Source organism: Scyliorhinus torazame, chromosome 10, assembly GCF_047496885.1.
Source record: "Scyliorhinus torazame isolate Kashiwa2021f chromosome 10, sScyTor2.1, whole genome shotgun sequence".
NCBI lineage: Eukaryota > Metazoa > Chordata > Chondrichthyes > Carcharhiniformes > Scyliorhinidae > Scyliorhinus > Scyliorhinus torazame.
Window position 1 is genome coordinate 228,017,806 of NC_092716.1, and position 21,402 is coordinate 228,039,207.

General features: G+C 45.4%; 1 protein-coding gene across 2 annotated transcripts in view; it reads right to left on the minus strand.

Moving 5' to 3' along the window:
* Nucleotides 1-21,402, minus strand: part of sbf2 (SET binding factor 2) — an 857,151-nt gene that overhangs the window by 349,902 nt on the left and 485,847 nt on the right. For both annotated transcript variants that reach the window (XM_072466526.1, XM_072466525.1), the window contains exons 10-12: nt 14,281-14,358; nt 14,062-14,175; nt 11,342-11,470 (exon numbers count right to left, since the gene is read on the minus strand). In XM_072466526.1, coding sequence (XP_072322627.1) covers nt 11,342-11,470; nt 14,062-14,175; nt 14,281-14,358 — 321 coding nt within the window. The remainder of the gene's footprint in view (nt 1-11,341; nt 11,471-14,061; nt 14,176-14,280; nt 14,359-21,402) is intronic.

Here is a 21,402-nt window from a genome sequence, read left to right on the forward strand (position 1 = left end):
AGTTGAAACCTACATATTCCTTAATTACCTTTTCAATTTTGTCACAGAACACTTGGTCCCCCAAAAGTCCCACATCTAATTTTCACCCCAGCCTCTGCGCTACCTCCTTCTCCAGCACCATATCCACCCAATGCGGAGCATGATCTGACACTGCAATTGCCGCGTATTCTGACCCCTTAACCCCAGCCAACAAAGCCTTCCCCACCACGAAAAAGTCAATCCGCGAATATACCTTATGGATTGCTGAGAAAAACGAGTACCTGCTCCCTTGGGAGCAGAAACCGCCAAGGGTCCACCCCCCCCATTTCCACCATTAGCCCAGCTAACGCCTTTACCCCTCCGGATGGGACCAGCGAGCGCGGCCGTGACCTGTCCAACCTTGGCTCCTGCACCAAGTTCCAGTCCCCCCCCACTATCAGTTTGTGTGTGTCCAAGTCGGGGATGGCCCCAAACACCTTCTTTGCGAATCCCACATCGTCCCAATTGGGGCCATATACACTTAACAGCGCCACTAACCTCCCCTCCAATGCCCCTGTCACAATCACATATCTACCCCCCTGATTCACCACCACATTCTCCATCAGGAAGCGCACTCTTTTGCTGACCATTACTGCTACCCCTCGAGCCCTTCCGTCAAGTCCAGAGTGAAATACCTGACTAACCCAGCCCTTTTTAAGTCGCACCTGGTCCTTCACCCTCAAGTGAGTCTCCTGCCGCATTGCTACATCTGCTTTCAAACTTTTAAGATGCGCAAGCACCCTTGACCTCTTGACCGGACCTCCTAACCCCCTCACATTCCACGTGACTATCCTAACTGGGGGTCTCTCACCCCCTCCACCCTTCTTATCCACCATCATCATACCACCGGGCCCTAACCCATAAGCCTGACCCATCCCTATCCATTATTAACATCGAACCCCTTTCCCCCCCCCCCCTCCCAAACGCCCCCCCCTACATTTCCTCTTGATAAAACATCTCCCAGCATCAATCCCTTCCCCCACCCCCTCGCTCGCCTCGTAGGCCCATCGAAACCTGCCAACCAGGCTCCAATGTCCGCAGCCCTCCTCTCACCTCACCTCCGTTCACTAGACGACTTTAGTTAGCTAGCGCGGGTCACTCTCCCCGCCACGCTATACCGTCCTCTCCCACCCAGTCGCAGAGAAAGAAAAAACAAAAACAACAATCCAAACCATACAATTCACTAAACTAAGATATAACCGTCGCAACACAGAATGCCAATCAACCCAACTAATAACTTGAACTCGTAACAATGTGAAGAGCAGTAAATTACAATAAACGTCAGTAAAAAGAAAGTTATAACATTTATACATTTTCCAGCTCCCCAACCACAGTCCACAGTCTCTCTTCCAGCTCCGCTCCTCACGTCTGTCCCAAGTCTTCTGCCCTCACGAACGCCTCAGCCGCCTCAACTGTCTCGAAATAAAAGTCTTTGGCAGCGTACGTCACCCTCAACTTCGCCGGGTATACCATACCAAATCGCACCCCCTTCTTGTACAGTGCCGCCTTCACTCGCCCGAACGCTGCTCGTCCTGTTGCCAACTCCACCATCAAGTCCTGGTAGATCCGAACTCCTGCACCATCCCACTGCACCTCGCGCTTTTGCTTCGCCCAGCTTAACACCTTCTCCTTCATGCAGTACTTATGAAACAGATGATTACTGCTCTTGGCGGCTCATTCACTTTGGGCTTCAGCCTTAACGACTGATGAGCTCGGTCCATTTCGTACTGAGAGGGGTTCTCACCCTCCCCCATCAGCTCCGCCAACTTCTTAGCAAAATACTCTGTTGGCCTTGGGCCCTCTATCCCTTCGGACAAGCCCACAATTCTTAGATTGTGCCGCCTCGAGCGATTCTCCAAGTCCTCAAGCTTTGCTCTGAGCCCTCGGTTGACCTCCACCGCCCTCCGCAGCTCGTCCCCCATCGAGGTGAGCTGGTCGCTATGCTGCGACGCGGCCTCCACCACTTCTTTCATCTTCTTGCCCAGCTCTCTCACCTCGGCCGATGTCTTTGCCACAGCTACTCTCACCGGGACGATTGCCTCCTCAACCAATGACTTCAATGTGACCGCCATCTCCTCCCTCAAAGCCTCCATGTGCCTCGCAAACTGCTTTTCTAGCTCCACGCCATCACCTCGGTCATCTTCTCCACTGTAAGTAGTGCGGCCCCACCTTGCGGTCTGGCCTCCGCCATCTTGTCAGCACTTTTGCTCGTCTTTTCATTCAACGGCGAGCCCGCGTTTACTCCCTTCCTCGGCGCTGCTTTTCGCATCCTTTAACGGCTTATTATTTTTTCTTTTTCTCACTCTTCCTTCCTTCTTCAATCTCAAATTTCTTTAAAACTTCTTTCTCTTCTTTTTTTTTGTATACCTCCAGAATTTCCCTGGGACCGGGCTTCAGTCTTCTTCCCACATTCTAGGCGGGAGCCATCCGATGTGGGACATGTCACCTACATCGCTTCAGGCCTGCAGCCTCGGCTTCCGCCCCCCGCTGCTACCTTCAAGTTTTCAGGAGAGAGAAAAAAAAAATGTTCTCCTTTCCTCTCCGTGCTCTTTGAGCCCTTCGGCTTTCAGGATGCTCCTTGGGGAATAAGTCGTGATCTTCGCTCCTCCTCCACGTGCAGCCGCCCCGCCGAACCCACTGGGACCAGTTTCTCCCCTCCCGCCCTTTCAACCCTCCCACTCTGTGAAACGGAGCTTTGATGCTATCCCCGGGCGAGGGAGGCAGGGCCGACCCCCGGAGAGGTTTATTCTTTCCCAAAACATTTGCGGAGAACCCCCGAAAAAGACCGCAATATCGCGGACCGGTGGGAGCTTCTTCTAAATGCGGCCGCTCCGCTTGCAGACGCCACCGGAAGTCAATCTCCTAACATTGTTACATGAATTTCTATACTTCATGAACGCCTAATCATCCTGGATAATCGGGGAGGATTTTTTCTGGATGTAACGTCAGCATTTTAGACATCAATTTCAAGTCTACATTCAAGAGTAAAATCGGTCAATAGGATTCACATTCCTTCGGGTTCTTGCCTGCCTTCAAAATTAGAAGATATTCACTTCTCAAAGCAACTGAGGCAGTAGACCTGCTTCAAATGAAAGATTAAAGATAACCAATCAGAGAATCTATTAGCAAGTTCGGGGGTCACGGTAGCACAGTGCTTAGCACAGTTGCTTCACAGCTCCAGGGTCCCAGGTTCGATTCTCGGCTTGGGTCACTGTCTGTGCGGAGTCTGTACGTTCTTCCCATGTCTGTGTGGGTTTCCTCCGGGTGCTCCAGTTTCCTCCCACAGTCCAAAGATGTGCAGGTTAGGTGGATTGGCCATGCTAAATTGCCCTTAGTGTCCAAAATGGTTGGGTGGGGTTACGGGGATAGGGTGGAGATTTGGGCTTGGGTGGGGTGCTCTTCCCAAGGACCGGTGCAGACTCAATAGGCCGAATGGCCTCCTTCTGCACTGTAAATTCTGTGAAGTCTTCAAATTCCTTATGAAAATCACTCCCAAAACCATCAGGCCCCAGAGCCTTACAAGACTGAAGATCCCTCAAGGCAAAAAACACTTCCCCCTGAGAAATAGGAGCGCTTAGGGTCTGAAATTGTTGGGAGTATATGGGAAGAGAAGAAAATGCTCCATGGATACTAGCGCATCCCCTGACTGGCCTGATTTATATATATTGGCAATGCCCTATTAATATCCTCCGTGTTAACTATTCTATAACTGGGGCAGCATGGTGGCGCAAAGGTCAGCACGGTTGCCTCATGGCGCCGAGGCCCCAGGTTCCATCCTAGCTCTGGGTCACTGTCCTTGTGGAGTTTGCACATTTTCCCCGTGTTTGCGTGGGTTTCGCCCCCAGAACCCAAAGATGAGGAAGGAGCCACGCTAAATTGCCCCATAATTGGAAAAAGTTAATTGGGTACTCTAAATTTATTTTTAAAAACTATTCCATAACTCTTGGAATCGAGCACAGTGGAAATAGCCCTAGTGTCCACCTTCTTCTTAGTAAGGAAAACCAAATACCTACTCTGTTTATTTCCAAACTCTTTTAGCTTTTGTTTGGCAAACATTTGTACTCCTCTCAGTTCGTTGAGTCAGCAAGGAGTTCAGCATTTTATACTTTTTGCTGGCTGTATACAAAATAACCAGGGCAGCACAGGGCGCAGTGTCTAGCACTGCTGTGTCACAGTGCCAGGGTTGCAGGTTCAATTCTGGCCTTGGGTGATTTCGTGGTGTTTACACATCTGCTCTGTGTCCGCATGGGTCCTCTGGTACTCCGGTTTCCTCCCACAGTCCAAAGATGTGCAGGTTAGGTGAATTGGCCATGCTAAAGTGTCCTTTAGTGTCCAAAGATATGCAGGTTACGTGGGGTTACGGAGATAGGGCGGGGGACTGGACCTAGGTAGAGTGTTCTTTCAGAGGGCCGGTGCAGAATTCATTGGTCTGCATTATAAGGGTTCTATGACTAAGCCCCTTGCAAAGGCCTTACAGGTTTTCCTCAAGATTGAAGGGCTTACTTCAAAGAGAGGGTAGTGTAAGAAGTCTTACAACACGAGGTTAAAGTCCAACAGTTTTGTTTCGAATCACTAGCTTTCGGAGCACTGCTCCTTCCTCAGGTGAATGAAGAGGTTTGTTCCAGAAACACATATATAGACAAAGTCAAAGGAGAAAGGAGAAGAGAGAGAATTGGCTGAATAGAAGAGATCAATTTCGGCCTTAAAATATGAAATAAAGTTATGATCCTTATGCAGAATAAAAATTCCAAGAAGACCGGGGCAATATCACAGGCTACAATACTACCTATACAGCACTGAATGTCTTCGGCATGAAAAAATAATCAACTCTAATATTACATTGGTGGGAAGTGAAGAATGTGGTGAACTCTTTGTGGTGAGTGCTCCGCTTCCCACCGCCTGTTCCTCGACAGTGTGCCGTCACCGGTCGCGGGATTTTCCCTTTCCACAACCGGCCAATGGGAATTCCCATTGTGGTTACCCCACACCACCAGGAATCCTACAAATCTTCCATAATTACACCAAGGAGTCTTTCTCCTCAAGAGAGGAGACAAAATATGCCACGAAAATGAATGTCACAGATTGACCATTCTGCATTTTAACCCTTTCTGTTGAGACTTAATCCACACTCCCACCTCCCAGCAGTGGCACTACTCGTAGTCATCCTGATCAAAGCAAAGGAGATGTTAAAACGTAGACCTCTGAATCAAAAATAAGGATATACTTCACACAGCCCTAGTGTCATACAATCAGCATATTATTTAACGAGAAGGAGCACAATGAGGAGTAATGGAAGTCCCTGCCATTTTTAAGGACAAAAACTCACTGTAGTGCTCAATTGCTAAATGATCCCTGTCAGAATGAAAAATACCAAGACAGGATCAGGAAGGAATTATGATGATAAAGGATTGAATCCAGATTATACAGTGAATTGCAGTCTGTTACTCAAATTATTGCCTTCCATGGAGTTCACAAAAGCCAGGGCTAGCCGGATTGTTGAACGTCTTTATAGAGTCATCTGATTTTACCCTAGGTGTAGCAGGATACAATAGAACAAATTGCACTCCAGTGACCTTCAGGCGTCTTCAAACTTCATCAAAGCCCATGTGTCTCTGATGTATCACCGTCGAGAAATCTTGAAAAAAAAAGAGATCTTCGCTCCTACATAGAAAAGACCCCCTTACTTTGAGCTGCCTCCAAATTTAGCTGCCTCCGGTGGCACAGTGGTTAGCACTGCTGCCTCACAGCACCAGGGACCTGGGTTCAATTCCAGCCTTAGGTGACTGTGTGGAGTTCATACGGTCTCCCTGTGGCTGCTTGGGCTTACTACCGGTGCTCTTGTTTCTTCCCACAGTCCAAAGACGTGCAGGTTAGGTAGACTGGCCATGCTAAATTGCCCCATAATGTCCAGGTTAAGTGGGACTACTGGGCTGCAGGGATAGGTCGAGAGCCTGGTTCGGGTGCCCTCTCAGGGGGTCGGTGCATACATGCTGGGCCGAATGGACTCCTTCTGTACTGTAGGGATTCTATGATTCTACGATAACTCTTTGGCAATCCTTGAATTTATGAAAAAGAATAACTACAGGTCGGCGTCGTTGGTTGTCCCTTGGCCTCAGAGACAGGATACAATACGCTCTTTCTAATTTAATGTGCCCACCTTTTGTTTCTAAATTAAGTAGACGTGGTAGCCAGCTCTCAGAATTTAACTAAGAGTTTACCTTCAGCTCCTTCTGGCAAATTGACAATCTGGGCATTCTTCCTTCGGCCTCGGTTCTCCAGGCCGTCAAGGAATGCTTCTCATACCACATAACGGCTTTTTAAAGTATTGTATGTGGGCCTCTAGCGAGGAAGTTACATTTTCGACATAATTCACTCCGCTGCTTCGTCTAGCTTTTTATCCATGTTCTGCAGCTTCAAAGGATGAGCACTGATATTTTGTGCTTCCAGACCTTGTTTCTTGTCAATGACCATAATAATATGAGCAGTCATCAGTTGAAATGCCTTTGAGAGTGCCAGATCGAGAACCTGTTCGCTCACTAAGTCGCCAAGTTGAGGAGTTGGCTCCACTCCTGTCGCTTCTGACTGCTCTTATTTGTTGACGATTTTCTTAATATCACTTGGCATTTTGTCACCAACGTTGAGCCAGAAATCTTCCAGGGACTTAATATGGAGTTCTCACACCCGGATTAGTTAAGCACGAGCTGTGCGAACACAGCAGATGAAATGATTATAGGCTGAGTAGTGCCAAAGCTCATAGAAACACATCTATTCCCGTACTTGTATCACATGATCCCCCGGGACAGTTATGACTAATGGTTCCAGATATTTCTTCCAGCAACCAAATTCATAAACACATCCAAGGTGCCTGGCTGCTCACTCTGGACTTGACAAGGCATCTATTAATCAATAAAACATAAACAGAGACACACACAACTCATCTGAAGTAGCAACTACATGCAAAGCAACCTGTTCTTAATGCATTTATATATAGACAAAACAGAAATATATTACTTTCAATCAGTAACTAATTCAATCATTGATTTTGTCCATCATAACTTAATACAGAGTCGATATAAAAAGACAAACTGTAAAATAGAAGCTCTTATGATATGCCGGGTGGCATGGTAGCACAATAGTTAGCACTGCTGCCTCACAGCTCCAGGGTCCCAGGTTCAATTCCGGCCTCGGGTGACCTTAGTTTACGGAAAAGAATGATATCTCAGAAGAACCGGTATGGAAGTTTGCATCATTGGAATAGATGTAATAGTGACTGCGGGAATGGAATGAAATGGAGACCTGGATTCTCCACTTCCGAAACACGAACCGCGATCTGGCAGAGAATTCGGTCCCTCGCTGGCAGTGATATCAATGTTTACGCCCTATGCCAGCGGATTCACGCAAAACTGTCATTTGCATGGATTTCAATATCATTAGCGGCTTGGATATTTCATGGTCTATCCTTCCGCGATGTTCCATCCCTCTCAGGCGGAAGTCTCGCATGTGCGAATTAGTGCAAGTATTGACAAGGGGAGACCGGAGTGCCATGGCTGCGTAGGGGGAGCAAGAGGCATAAAAAGACTGAAAGGCACCAAAAAATTGTCTGGCTTGCTGGGGTTAGCTGCCGAACCAGGGGCAGTAGCAGGGAGCAACTTGGTGCCAAGTCCGTGGACTCGGGATGACCCCTCATGATCAGGGTGGCCCAGCTCAGACTGCCATTGCTGCAGCCTGTCTTTTAAATGCACCCCTTTGGTTCTAATTACAGGCACCTAGCTGTTAACTCTACTGAGTGCCGCCTGTGCCCTTTGAACCTCTGGTCATCTGGAAACCCACCCAGGCCACCCTTCTGGACACCCTCATAACCCAGCTGTTTCATCAATGGGATGGGCATCAGCTTTGCTAAATTCCACTTATGAAGCCCCATCCATTCCGTCGCTACCTGAATCCCCAAATACCTAAACCTATCCCTCGCTATCGTAAATGGCATTCCCCCCTAAATTCGTCCGATGTCCCAGCTCATTAACTGGGAAAACCTTGCTTTTCCCTACATTCAGTTTGCATCCCGAGAACCCTCCAAACCTCCCCAGCAGGCCCATTAGCCTTTCCATACTCTCCAACGGATCCGAAACATAAAGGAAGAGGTCATCAGCATAGAGCGACGCCCGATGCTCCCTCTGTCCCCTCATAATCCCCCGCCACTCTGCCTACCCCCTAAGAACCATTGCCAACGGCTCTATGGCCAGCGCAAATAGCAACGGCAACAGCGGGCACCCTTGCCTCATACCCTTGTGTAAGTCAAAGCTTCGTGAGCTCATATCATTAGTCCTCACCCTTGCCCTTGGTGCCACATACAGCAACCGCACCCATGCCACAAACCTTCCCAAAACCTCGAACAAGCACCGCCACTCCACCCGATCAAATACCTTCTCCGTGTCCATTGACAGCACCACCTCCAGTACCAGAGCCCCCGACGGATTCATCACCACATTCAATGGCCGTTTTATATTACTCGCGAGCTGCCTGCCCTTCGCGAAGTCTGTTTCTGCAACCACCCCGGGGCACAGTCCTTCATCCCCCCTGCCAACAACTTAGCCAATACTTTCACATCCATGTTCAATAGCGATATGGGTCTATACGACCCACATTCCACCGGGTCCTTCCCCTTTTCTGGGCTTAATGTGATTACTGCCTGTGTCATCGTCTCCGGCAACTCCCCCTTCTCCAGTGTTTCATTAAACGCCCCCAACAGATGTCGTGCCAGGTCAGTCGCAAATTCCTTATAAAATTCCGCCGGGTACCCATCCGGCCCAGGGGTCTTCCCCCGACTTCATACCCCTGATACTATCCAGCACCTTCCTCAGACCCAGGGGCTCCTCCAATGCCTGCCTCTTTGCTTCCTCGACCTGGGGAAATTCCAGCTCGTCCAGAAACCGCCCCATGACTGCCTCCTCTTCCCCCGGGTCTGCCTCGTAAAGTCCCTGGTAGTATTCCTTAAACGCCTCGTTTATCCTCCCTGGTTCTAACACCATATCCCCAGCCCGTATTTTAATCTTCAATGTTTCCCTGGACGCAGCCTGCCTCCGCAGGTGGTGCGCCAGCATGCGGCTCGCCTTCTCCCCATACTCATATTGCACGCCTCTTGCCCTACGCAGTTGTCCTACCGCCAACCCCGTTGTCAGCCTGTCAAACTGCCACTGCAACCTTTTCCTCTTTGCCATTCCCTCCATGGTGGGCACCCTCGTATATTCCCTGTCCACCTCCACTATCTTGCTCGCGAGACGTCCATGTTCCTCCCTCCTTTCCTTATCCGCACGAGCTTAAACAAAATAATTTCCCCCCCGGACCACTGCCTTCAGTGCTTCCAAAAAATGGCGCCAACACATCCTCATTCTGATTCAACTCCACATACTCCTTAATCGCTGCCCTCACCTTGTCACTAAAACCTCCATCCGCCAACAACCCAGAGTCAAACCTCCACCCTGATCTAAACCGAATATCCTGCCAGTGGAGCGCATGGTCCAAGATAACTATCCCCGCATACTTTGCCCCTTCCACCCCAACCAAAATCTCCCAACTCACTACAAAGTAATCAATCCTTGAATACACCTTATGGACAGGTGAAAAGAAGGAATACCCCCTTCCCCCTGGGTTCTAAAAGCACCATGGATCCACCATACCCATCCTCTCCATAAGCCTCCCAGCTCCCTTGCTATTTGTACCCTACCCATCACACTGGGGTTCAACCTATCCATCCTCGACTCTCGGACACAGTTAAAATCTCCTCCTATGATCAACTGGAGCATGGCTAAATCTGGGATCACTGCCAGCAAACTCCTCATAAAATCCACATCATCCCAATTTGGGGCATACACATTTACCAACACCACTGGTGCCCATTCCAAAAGCCCACTCACAATCATATAACTCCCACCCGGATCCCTCACCTCCTTCGCACTCACAAATCCCATTTTTCTGCTCATTAAAATCGCCACTCCCCTCGATTTCGAATCAAACCCTGAGTGAAAAACGTGCCCGACTCACCCCTTCCTTAACCTCAAATTGGTCCTTTACACAGAGGTGTGTCTCCTGCAGAAAGACCATACCCGCTTTCAAGCTCCTGAGGTGCGTGAACACCCGTGACCTCTTAACGGGCCCAGTCCCAGGACGTTCCTCGTTATCAGCCTTACCGGAGGCTTATGTCCACAATCCCCTCTACCGCCCATCATCTTCCCCACTTAACTCCTGCCCCCTTAATTTCATGTTATACCTAGCCCAACCCAGATGGCCCCTTTCCAAATGGAGAATTCTGGCCCAAATCCTTGAAGGGTATGAGGAAGTGTAGTTGAGGTAACTGTGGAAGTCAGTGGAATTATAATGAATATTAGTGGATAGCCAAAATTGGAAACAAAATCAAGGAACCACAGCATCGGAGACCAGGGTTCAATTCTGTATTTGGGTGACTATCTGTATGAAGTTTTCACGTTCTCCCCTTGTCTGCATGGTTTTCCCCCGGGTGCTCCAGTTTCCTCCCAAAGTCCAAAGATGTGCAGGTTAGGTAGATTGGCCATGCTCAATTGTACTTAGTGCCCAAAGATGTGCAGGTTAGGTGGGGTAACGGGGATAGGGTGGGAGTTGGCCTAGGTAGGCGGTTCTTTCAGAGGGCTGGTATGGATTTTATGGGCTGAATGGCCTACTTCAGCACTGTAGCAAGTAGCTCTATGAGTCAGAGATCGACCATGTGAAACTGAGAGAAAGTTGGTAATTGGAAAGAAAGTTGAAGACATTTTCGAATCCAGGCAGGAGCAGGACATGGCACCAATATGGTCATTAATGTACCAGAAAGAGAGAGTTGGGGAAACAGGCCCCAATAGAAATGCATTCAGAACGGTTCTCAATTTTTGAAATAAACTAAGCCAAGGAAATATTGTTTTATGCATGTTTAAATTATGAAGAATCTTAACACTAATTAAGCATGCATCATTTTTGCCAACTTGGAAATATCCTTAGCCAAAATCAAAAGTGTAATGTGCTTTATCAGTCCTGATTAAGACTAAATAGATGAATAATGCCATGGAAAGGAACATGCCATTCTTGTCCCTAGACTATTGGATACAATTCTAGGAAATTCAACTATCAAGTGAATGGAATTATAGATAATTTATAACATGTGTACAAAGCAGTCATAAAAAACATTTGATAGCAGAAAATGAAATATTAGTATTTATCTGTTTTCAACATATCATAACTTAAAAATTTTAAAATGGCAACCATGAAAAGACCTTCACATTAAATGGAGAATAAGGAAGAAATGCAACAGAATTCTTACATCATCAAACAAATCACAAGATCTGTAGGGAGGTCCTCTTTCTGACACAAATCCTGCAAATGCCATTCCATCAAGAACTTTTGTCAGGAAGTCATTTTCAACCAATCCACGCTGTCCCAGGAAGGCTGCCTGCAGTATGAACAGATATTTCCAGATAAATATTGGTTTGCTTATGACTCAACAGCACGTTCAATTAGACATTGGGCTGAATTGTCATCACAGAGGCAGAAAACAGGAAGCAGGGTTGTTTTCAGCTCAGAAATGGTGCTCTGGAAGTGGAAACTGATAAATGGATGAATCCTTAAATCCTCATGGAGACAGCCTCCCTGTCCAATTAAAGGCAGTGGGGGAGGGGGGTTTCAATCAAAGGCCTTCCAGCTTCAAAGAAGCAGTCGGCTGCAGCACACATTAAGTAAGTAGACGGGTGCCTCAACAAGAAGCTGTCCTCTCAGCTGCTTTTTAAAATTTCAAATAAAAAACAGAAAAATCTCTCAGGCCACCACGATGGAGGGAATCTCCCAACAAAGTGATCTTTGGCCGTATCCCCATCGAGGTAAGGAGGAGAAACACTGATTGTCACATCAGACGCTAGGAATAATCAATAATCTCAGTGACTGGAAATCTGCCATCCTTACCTGAGCTAATCTATTGGTGACTCCTGATTCACAGCAATGTGGTTGACTCTTAGCTTGCCTCTGCATTAGCCTGGCAAGCCATTCAGCCGTACCAAGCAATAGTGGAAATGTCAACCAGATGGACTGCAGTAGTTCGAAACTGGAGCTCACCAGCAGCTCTCAAGGACAATTGGGGATAGACAAGGAATGTTGACTGTCCGTGGTGCCCACATCCCATGAAATAATAAAATAATATACATGGAAATATACTGCGGAGATTGACCAGCATTTTCTGTTTCAGTTTCCAGCATCCGCAGTGATTTGTTTATGTTCACTGAGTGGCTTGCTAGGCCATTTCAGAGGGCATTTGAGGGTCAAACACACTGCTATGGATCTGGAGTCACAAACAGACGAGACCAGTTAAGGACGACAGATTTCCTTCCTTAAAGGACATTAGTGAACCAGATGGGAGTTTTTAAGACAATCGATGACAGCTATCATGCTACCATTACCGAGACCTGAGTCTCTGGATTACTAGTCCAACGATATTACAACTGTGCCACCAACTCATGTTTGATCTTTAAAGTCACATTATTATCCATGGATTGTAAGTAAATAAAATGGGTCTGTAGTTGCCCTTATCTGTTTTACCATACTTATGATGAATGTTAACACCACACAGAGCTGTTCCCAATCCATTCAAAACTGCTCAATGCCTAATGTCTTTCTCGTTATGGTTGTCACTGCCTCATAAATCTCCTCTTCAGTCTTAGAAACGCTCTAGGATCTATCTTCTATCTTGTACCATCTATCCCATGGATTTAATGCTTTGGGCCCTTTTAGCTTGCATAAAACTTTCATCTCATTGAATCAAAGAAATTGATTTTTCTTGAGCCATCTCTGTTGGGGAGGGCATATTTCACCTACTTTCCGGATACCTTCTTATTGAAAGAATATTTATCTGTGGCTGCTAAACCTTTCTCGACGTCACTTTTCCCCTCTTTTCATCCTTTTGATATTTCTCTGCTTTTACCTTTATTCATCCCAGTGAAATCCATCCTGCAGGATTTGTAGAGATTGCTCTTCCTCTTTGTATCACTTGTAATGTCCTTTTAAATCCATTTAGCAGAATATTTGCTTTGTTTGAGGTTGTGCCTTTTGAGGTTTGAGGTAGTCCCGAAAGATGTGCTAGTTAGGTGTATTGGACATCCTGAATTCTCTCTCAGTGTACCTGAACAGGCGCCGGAGTGTGGCGGCTAGGGGCTTTTCACAGTAACTTCATTGCAGTGTTAATGTAAGCCTACTTGTGACACTAATAAAGATTATTATTTGTGCTTTTTGCTCAGAATCATGACTTTATAGGTGTTCCGTTATTTTGAGAAGTACTTCACGTCCACTTTATAAGCCTACCAAACAGCTTGTTTTAAGATTGAAATGTGAAAATTATTAAATAATTAATTTAAATGACCATTAAACTATTAATCCCACTGATGGCTATGATAAAAAGTTCACTGAAGTTTTTAAGTTATTGAGGACAACAGAGAAAAGTTAGCAGCAAAATAATAAATGTCACTTCTACATTACAAGAAAATTAAAGTCATGATGATCTTTTCGTGAGGTCAAGAAAATATATTTCTCAATTGTCTGTAAACTTCAGACTATAGTTAGCAATACTTTTAACATAGAGGGCCAGTGGTAGGTAGATGCTGAAAAAGATGTCATGGACAAAAAGACAACGAGAATGCAAATGATGGTGATAATGACCTGGAAAGTAAGCACTCCAGAGCAGCATAAACTGTTAGCTTTACTTGTCTGAGGCAGGATGAGCAATTAGACCACTCAAACACACCAGCGTCAAACTTCCCCATTTAATGGAGAAGATCCAGCAGTCAGAAAATAAAGTTCCTTCTCTCTTCGTTCAGAGTTGTAACATAAATTCAAGAAATTCAACAGTCCAGGAGATTTTTGCATGTAAATTCAACAAGAATACATCATGCTGACATCAAGTGGACTGATACCTTACTTCTTATCCATTTACATGACAACAAAAGCATTAAACAGTGCTCGATGATTTCAAGGCTGCGTAAATGACCATTTGCAACTGACCTTGTGAAAGTGTATTACAGGTTCAGGATGGATTCGAATCAGTTGCAAGCATGATCTGTACCCTTGAAAGAGCTGTGCAAATAATCTTAGGAACACCGCCCTGACTTCCTTATCCTAGAAAAGAAAAATAAACACCATTAAAACTTTGAAGAGTATGCTGTAATGAATATTCATGTAATCAATAGTAATATAAATAAAAACAAGTTCGCAAATACTCACCAACAATCTTAAATTAGAAGGAGCTGTACGAGCAGGAGGAAAAGCATAATCAGCTACTTCCAGGTCTGGATGAATAACCTATGAAAATATTAATACATGTACTTTCATTTCAGATGTCCGCTACATAATTTAAACCAGCAATATATTCAGCTTGGAATTTAGTGCTACGCAGAGAAGAAACTTCTAGCTAGTAATTCTGACTTGTTATACAAGAGAGGTGTTTGGCAATTTCCAAAGAAAGAGTTTCTCGACCATTATCCATATCGTCTCATTAAAGTTCAAAGAATTGAACATCTGAATAATAATCTAGACATTTATCAGATGTTCAACAATATGGTGCTAAATCTAATAACAGCAGCTCACAATCAAACAAATTCATTTGATTTGATTTATTGTCACATGTATTAGTATACAGTGAAAAGTATTGTTTCTTGCATGCTGTACAAACAATGCATACCGTACATAGGGAAGGAAGGAGAGACTGCAGAATATAATGTTACAGTTATAGCAAGGTGTAGAGAAAGGATCAACTTAATAAGAGGTAGGTCCATTCAAAGGTCTGATGGCAGCAGGGACGAAGCTGTTCTTGAGTCGGTTGGTACGTGACCTCAAACTTTGGTATCTTTTTCCTGACGGAAGAAGGTGGAAGAGAGTATGGGGTCCTTAATTATGCTGGCTGCCTTTCTGAGGCAGCGGGAATTATAGAAAGAGTCAATGGATGGGAGGCTGGTTTGCGTGATGGACTGGGCTACATTCATAACCTTTTGCAGTTTCCTGCAGTCTTGGGCAGATCAGGATCCATACCAAGCTGTGATACAACCAGAAAGAATGCTTTCTATGGTGCATCTGTAGAAGTTGGTGAGGGTTGTATCTGACATGCCAAATTTCCTTAGTCTTCTGAGAAAGTAGAGTCGTTGGTGGGTTTTCTTAACTATAGTGTTGGCATCGGGGACCAGGACAGGCTGTTGGTGAACTGTACACCTAAAAACTTGAAGCTTCGACCTTTTCTACTTTGTTCCCATTGATGTAGACAGGGGCATGTTCTCCACTACGCTTCCTGAAGTCGATGACAATCTCCTTTGTTTTGTCGACATTGAGGGAGAGATTATTGTCGTCGCACCAGTTCACCAGATTCTCTATCTCATTCCTGCACTGTCTCGTCATTGTTTGAAATCCGACCCACTACGGTGGTATCTTCAGCAAATTTGAAAATCGAGTTGGGAGTGGAATTTGGTCACACAGTCATAGGTGTATAAGGAGTATAGTAGGGGGCTGAGGACACAGCCTTGTAGGGCATCGATGTTGAGGATGATCGTGGAGGAGGTGTTGTTGCCTATCTTTACTGATTGTGGCCTGTGAGTTAGAAAGTTCAGGATCCAGTCGCAGAGGGAGGAGCCGAGGATAAGGCCACAGAGTTTGGAGATGAGTTTCATAAGAATGATGGTGTTGAAGGCTGAGCTGTAGTCGATAAATAGGAGTCTGCTCAGTGTCTTTGTCATCTAGGTGTTCCAGGGTAGAGTGCAGGGCCATGGAGATGGCATCTACTGTGGACCTGTTGCAGCGGTAGGCGAACTGTAGTGGATCAAGGCAATCCGGGAGGCTGTAGTTGATTCGTGCCATGACTAACCTTTTCATGTCAACTTAACAGAATTATAAATTTTAAAAAGCAAGAAATTGTCAAAATGTTGTCACCTGCCAAAAGGTGAAAATGAACAAAACCATTACCACACGTCTGTTAAATGTATATGAATTTATAGTTCAATTACATTCAGGTGGTAAGCATTAACTGGGCATTAATTTATGCATTTTTGTATAGGAGCAGACCAAAATTATGGTGGCTGAGTTTGGAGGTGTATGTTAGTGATGTGTATCTCCGTAAATCAATGCCCGTAACTTCCTCAGAATGGATTACCACTCCATGTCAATTACCTTTGTGAATTTTCTTTCCAGCCTGCCTCGCTTAACCTTTCGACTCATGGAGGGAGATCTCGGCAGTGCAACTGCCCTCAAGACCACACATCGCAGTCCACCAAGAGGGGGGTGGGGCACATAGTCACACCTCAGGGGAGGAGGGATCATGGTCATAACTTGGGAAAGGGAGTGCCGCAGCAGACAATCCCCTCAGGGATCAGGGGAGTTGAGTGGAGTCCTCCCAGAGGAAGTAAGCACACTCTGGAGATCTCGGAATTTATGGCCCAATACATTAGCAGAAATACAAAAATTAGGCTCACCAGGGGCATGCTTAGAAAAGTGTGTATTTGAAAGTGTAGGCAATTTGATGACGGTTAACAAAGCAGTGTTATTTGGGAATTGCCAATGCTCACCATCGCATATTGAATTAAAGGTAGTTATATAAATTGATCTGTAAGCGAGGATGAAGGTTTTGAATGAATTCACTGAACGGTGCAGCACATCAAGTTGCACGAACACAAGAGCAATCCAATTAGTTCCACCTCCACCCTATTTTGCCATATACCTGCAGTTTTGTTTTACATTAAAATATTTATCCAACATTCTTTTAAGGGGTGCTATTGAATCAGTATCAACCTCTGTACCAAGCAGCAGTACGTTGAAAATTCTAACCAACTGTTGCATGTATATGTTCTCCTCATGTTGCCACTGGTTCTTATACCAACCACCTTGAAACTGTGTTTTGACTTTTTAACCATTGGAAAAAGTTTCTCTTTATTTATTCTACCTACCTTCAAGATTTTAAATGCCTCAATCAAATTTCCTCTTAGCCTTCTCTGCTCAAAGGAAAACCAACCCAGTTACGACCATATGAATTAGGCCACTCGACCCCTCGAGCCTGCTCTGCCATTCATGAAGATCATGGCTGATCTGATGTAGTCTCAACCGAACATTCCTGTCTACCCCAAGAATCTATCCAGCTCTGCCTTATAAAATATTCAAAGTTTCTCAAATTATCACTTGTAACTAAATCCTTCATTCCTGGAATGATTCTAGTAAATATTAGGAAGATTGAAGCCACTGTTTTCTGTTCCTTCACCACTATCCGCTCCACTAGCCACCAATTCCAATACTCTCTCTGGAAACTGTCTGAGATTAAATCAATCTGTCCACAATCTTGGTGTCACATTTGATTTGGAGTCAAGCTTCCATATGCATGCCATCCCTATTTCCACCTCTCTCAGCTCAGTTGTGCTTCATTCATGCATTCATAAATTTTAGACTCGACTAATCTGACACACTCTTGGCTGGACTACCACATTCTATCCTCTGTAAACTTGAGGTCATCCAAAACTCTGTTGCCTGGGTCTTAATTCACAGCCTAACCACTGTCCTATCATCCCTGAGCTCACTCCTGATCAAGTTATGTCTTGGCTTTAAAATTCTTATCTTTGTTTTCAAACCCCCCCAGGGCCTTGCTTCCCCTCATCTCCTCCAGCCCCATAACCCTCTGAGATATCTCCACTCCTCTGGACTCTTGTGCATTCCAATTATAATTGCTCCACCTTCAGTTGCTGATGATTCCAGAGCACAAGCTCTGGAATTCACTCCCGACACCTGTCTGCATCTGTACATTGTTTTCCTTCCTTAAGATGCTCCTTAAAACCTACGTCTTTGACAATGTTTTTGGTCAGCTGACCTCATATCTGCTTATCTGGCTTGGTGTCATATTTTGTTTTAGCTTGGGGATGTTTCATTGCATTAAAGATGCTATATAAATGCAAGCTGTTGTTAATCTCATACCTTTTCCAAAGTCTTTATGTCCCTACTAATGTATGGTGCCAGAACTGAATATGATGGCTCAGAACTCCCACTCAGTGGCAGAATGGGAGCCATGCCACTGACCACATTTAAAATTCACCCCTTGACCTTTTTAGACTCGAGACTTAGCACCTTCCTGGCCTGGCTCCAGTGACGAGTGGAATGGTGAGGACTAAAGGCAAAGTGTAATGACAGTGAAGACATGCCACTTAAGATCTGGTTCAGTTAGTTAATTTGCAGAGTTTTAAATGTCCTGTCACTCCTGACATTGCACCGCCACGTCCTCCTATTGTCCAGGGACCTTTTTCAACACCCCCCAAACCAGGCATTGCTCAACCACCCTGGCATCCTCGACAATGCTCACTCCCTCCTGTTCCCCCAGACAATGTTCATCCCCCCCTCCCGACAATGCTCACTGCCCATCCCTAAACACTGTTGGCTCTGTTCCTACATCAACCAGATGGATTTCAGGGATTTAAGGAGCCATGGATTTCAAAAGATGAGCTGGGAGGGGGTGGGGGGGACAGGTAAGCAGTGCTGGGGAATTTATGAGAAGAGGGTGCAAGCATTGTTGGTGAAGTTTGGAGGAGGTGTGGTAAGAGTCCTTCGTATTTATTTCCTTTGTTCCCATTTATTTTATATTATTTTTATTTGGTCCTTGGAACCACAATGGGATTGTGCCTTTAGGCAGAGGACTCAAGCTGAAGCAGCCTACTTGCCAGGATATTGTGTTCCTAGGTTTTGTATTTTGGAGAGGAGAAACAGATTAGTCAAATTCGAGTGAATCTTAGGAACCAGCTTTGGAGGAAGTCGGTTTGATTGGTTGGCTTGAAACCAGTGGGTTGGCCAGGGACAGTGTTCTGTCTGACAACAGTCAGTGACTGATCACTGCATGATGCTTTTGGAGTTTGTGCACATGCAGCCCAGCTGTCTCACTTCTCGCAACCACTTGAAAATGTTATCATTTAGCTTGCATAATCTCGCCTTGTTCTTTTCACCAAAATATTATCATAGAGCATACAGTGCAGAAGGAGGCCATTCGGCCCATTGAGTCTGCACCGACCCACTTAAGCCCTAACTTCCACCCTATTCCCGTAACCCAATAACCCCTCCTAACCATTTTGGTCACTCAGGGCAATTTTATCATGGCCAATCCACCTAACTTGCACGTATTGATCTGCCATTCCACAACACTATCTGTCGTCTTTAGTGTCTATTACTATCTTTCTGACCATTTTCTACTTTCCCAAGTTTCAAGTTAGTTTCAAGTTACCTCCAAATTTAGGATGGCATGTTGGTACAGTGGTTAGCACTGCTGCTACGGCGCTGAGGACCCGGGTTCAATCCCTGCCACTGTCTGTGAAGTTTGCACATTCTCCCCATGTCTGCGTGGGTCTCACCCCCAGAACCCAAACATGTGGGCAGCACGGTAGCACAGTGGTTATCACTGTGGCTTCACAGCATCAGAGTCCCAGGTTCGATTCCCCGCTGGGTCACTGTCTGTGCAGAGTCTGCACGTTCTCCCCGTGTCTGCGTGGGTTTCCTCCGGGTGCTCAGGTTTCCTCCCACAGTCCAAAGACATGCAGGTTAGGTGGACTGGACATGCTAAATTGCCCTTAGTGTCCAAAAAGGTTAGGAGGGGTTATGGGGATAGGGTGGAAGTGAGGGCTTGAAGTGGGTTGGTGCGGATTCGATAGGCCGAATGGCCTCCTTATGCACTGTACGTTCTATGTGCAGGTTAGGTGGATTGGCAATACTAAATAGGCCCTTAATTGGAAAAAAATAATTGGGTACTTTAAATTTTTTTTTAAAAATTACCTCCAAATTTCAAAACTTTTCCCAATACCCTGAAGTCAAAATCATTAATATATATCAATGTTAGCAATAGTCATAGTACTGAACTATGGGACCACCACTGCACACCACTCTCTAATCCATAAAAGTAATTCACCACAGCTCTCTATTTTCTATCCCTTAGCCATTTTTAAAATCCATTCTGCTACTGCCCTTTTTATAATTTGGGTTTCAATTTTGCTGACATGTCTTTTATGTGGTTCTTTACTAAACTCCTTTTGGGATTCCATATACATTACATCAACCTCATTGTCCCCATACACACATTCTGTTAACTAAATATCTTTTCAAAATGTGCAGTGAATGGAGGTTGGTTCAGATATTTCCGGTTGGCAAGATGTGATGGGTAGAGTGCCACAGTGCTGGGGCCTCACGTATTTACAATTTATATCACTGACTTAGATAAAAGGACCAAATGTACGGGAGCTTAATTTGCTGATGACACTAAGGAATAAAGTTGTTGTCAAGGCTGTAGGCAATTTAAGCAAGTGTGCAAAAATTTGGCAGAAGGGGCATGATGTGTGAAAATGTGAACTAGTCCACTTTGGCAGGAAGGATAGAAATGGAGCATATTATTGTTGTCAATTTTTTCCTGGATTCATCTGGCAACAAAGACCATGTCGGCGATTCCTCTGGAAGCCACACTGTTTCTCTCGGAGGATTTCCTAAACCACAGGAAATAGGCAATTCAGGAGAATGTGCGTCAGGAATTTTGCTGCTGTGGACAACAGGGAAATACCTTGATAGATTCCACAACATGATTTATTTCCCCCTCCTTCCCTCTTCTTGAGAGAAGAATTATTGCATTGCTGAAGTCTGGGAGGCAGGGAGGCGGGGAGGTGGGGGAGTTGGTTGCGGGGGATAATGGAGTTCATTTGGGCATATGGGCCAGAGCATTCCACAAGCGATCCGGAGTGCATGGTATGCGTCTTTTCTTTCCTTCTGTGCCTCATCATTAAGAAGTTGTGAATCAAAGTGTGATGCGGTTTGATAAACAAAGTGTCTTTGAAGCATTTTCTTTGCCTTTCCCTAGAACGTTGGCCATTTGAGAGTTGAGAATACAGAACCCAGCAGGGGAGACCTTTTTTGGCCAACCAGATATAATGTTCAGTCAATCGAAGTTGATTTTGCAGTTTTGCATGAATGCTAATGGATCTGTTTCAAGAAGGACAGTAGCATTTGTTTGATGGTTCTCCTATTGAATCTGGAGGATGTGATGGGCCACTGGTACACAGTCCAAGTCTCACTGCAGTTCAGGCATGTGGTGACAACAACTGCCCTGTACACTAGGACTGTTTTGTGGGGCATTTGTTGTTAAACACTCATTGTCATAGTTCGTAGAAGGCTGAGCTGACACAGCTGATCCAGTTTTGATCTCCCCATCAATGGTGACCTTTTGGGAGATGTGACTGCCAAGGTACACAAAGTGCTCATTACGTTCCAGAGTCTCTCCTTCAGCATCTGTGGGGGTTTGAATATTTGGCTGAAAAAATGTTCGTTTGATATGAGTTTTGTTTTTGGCAATATTTAAAGATA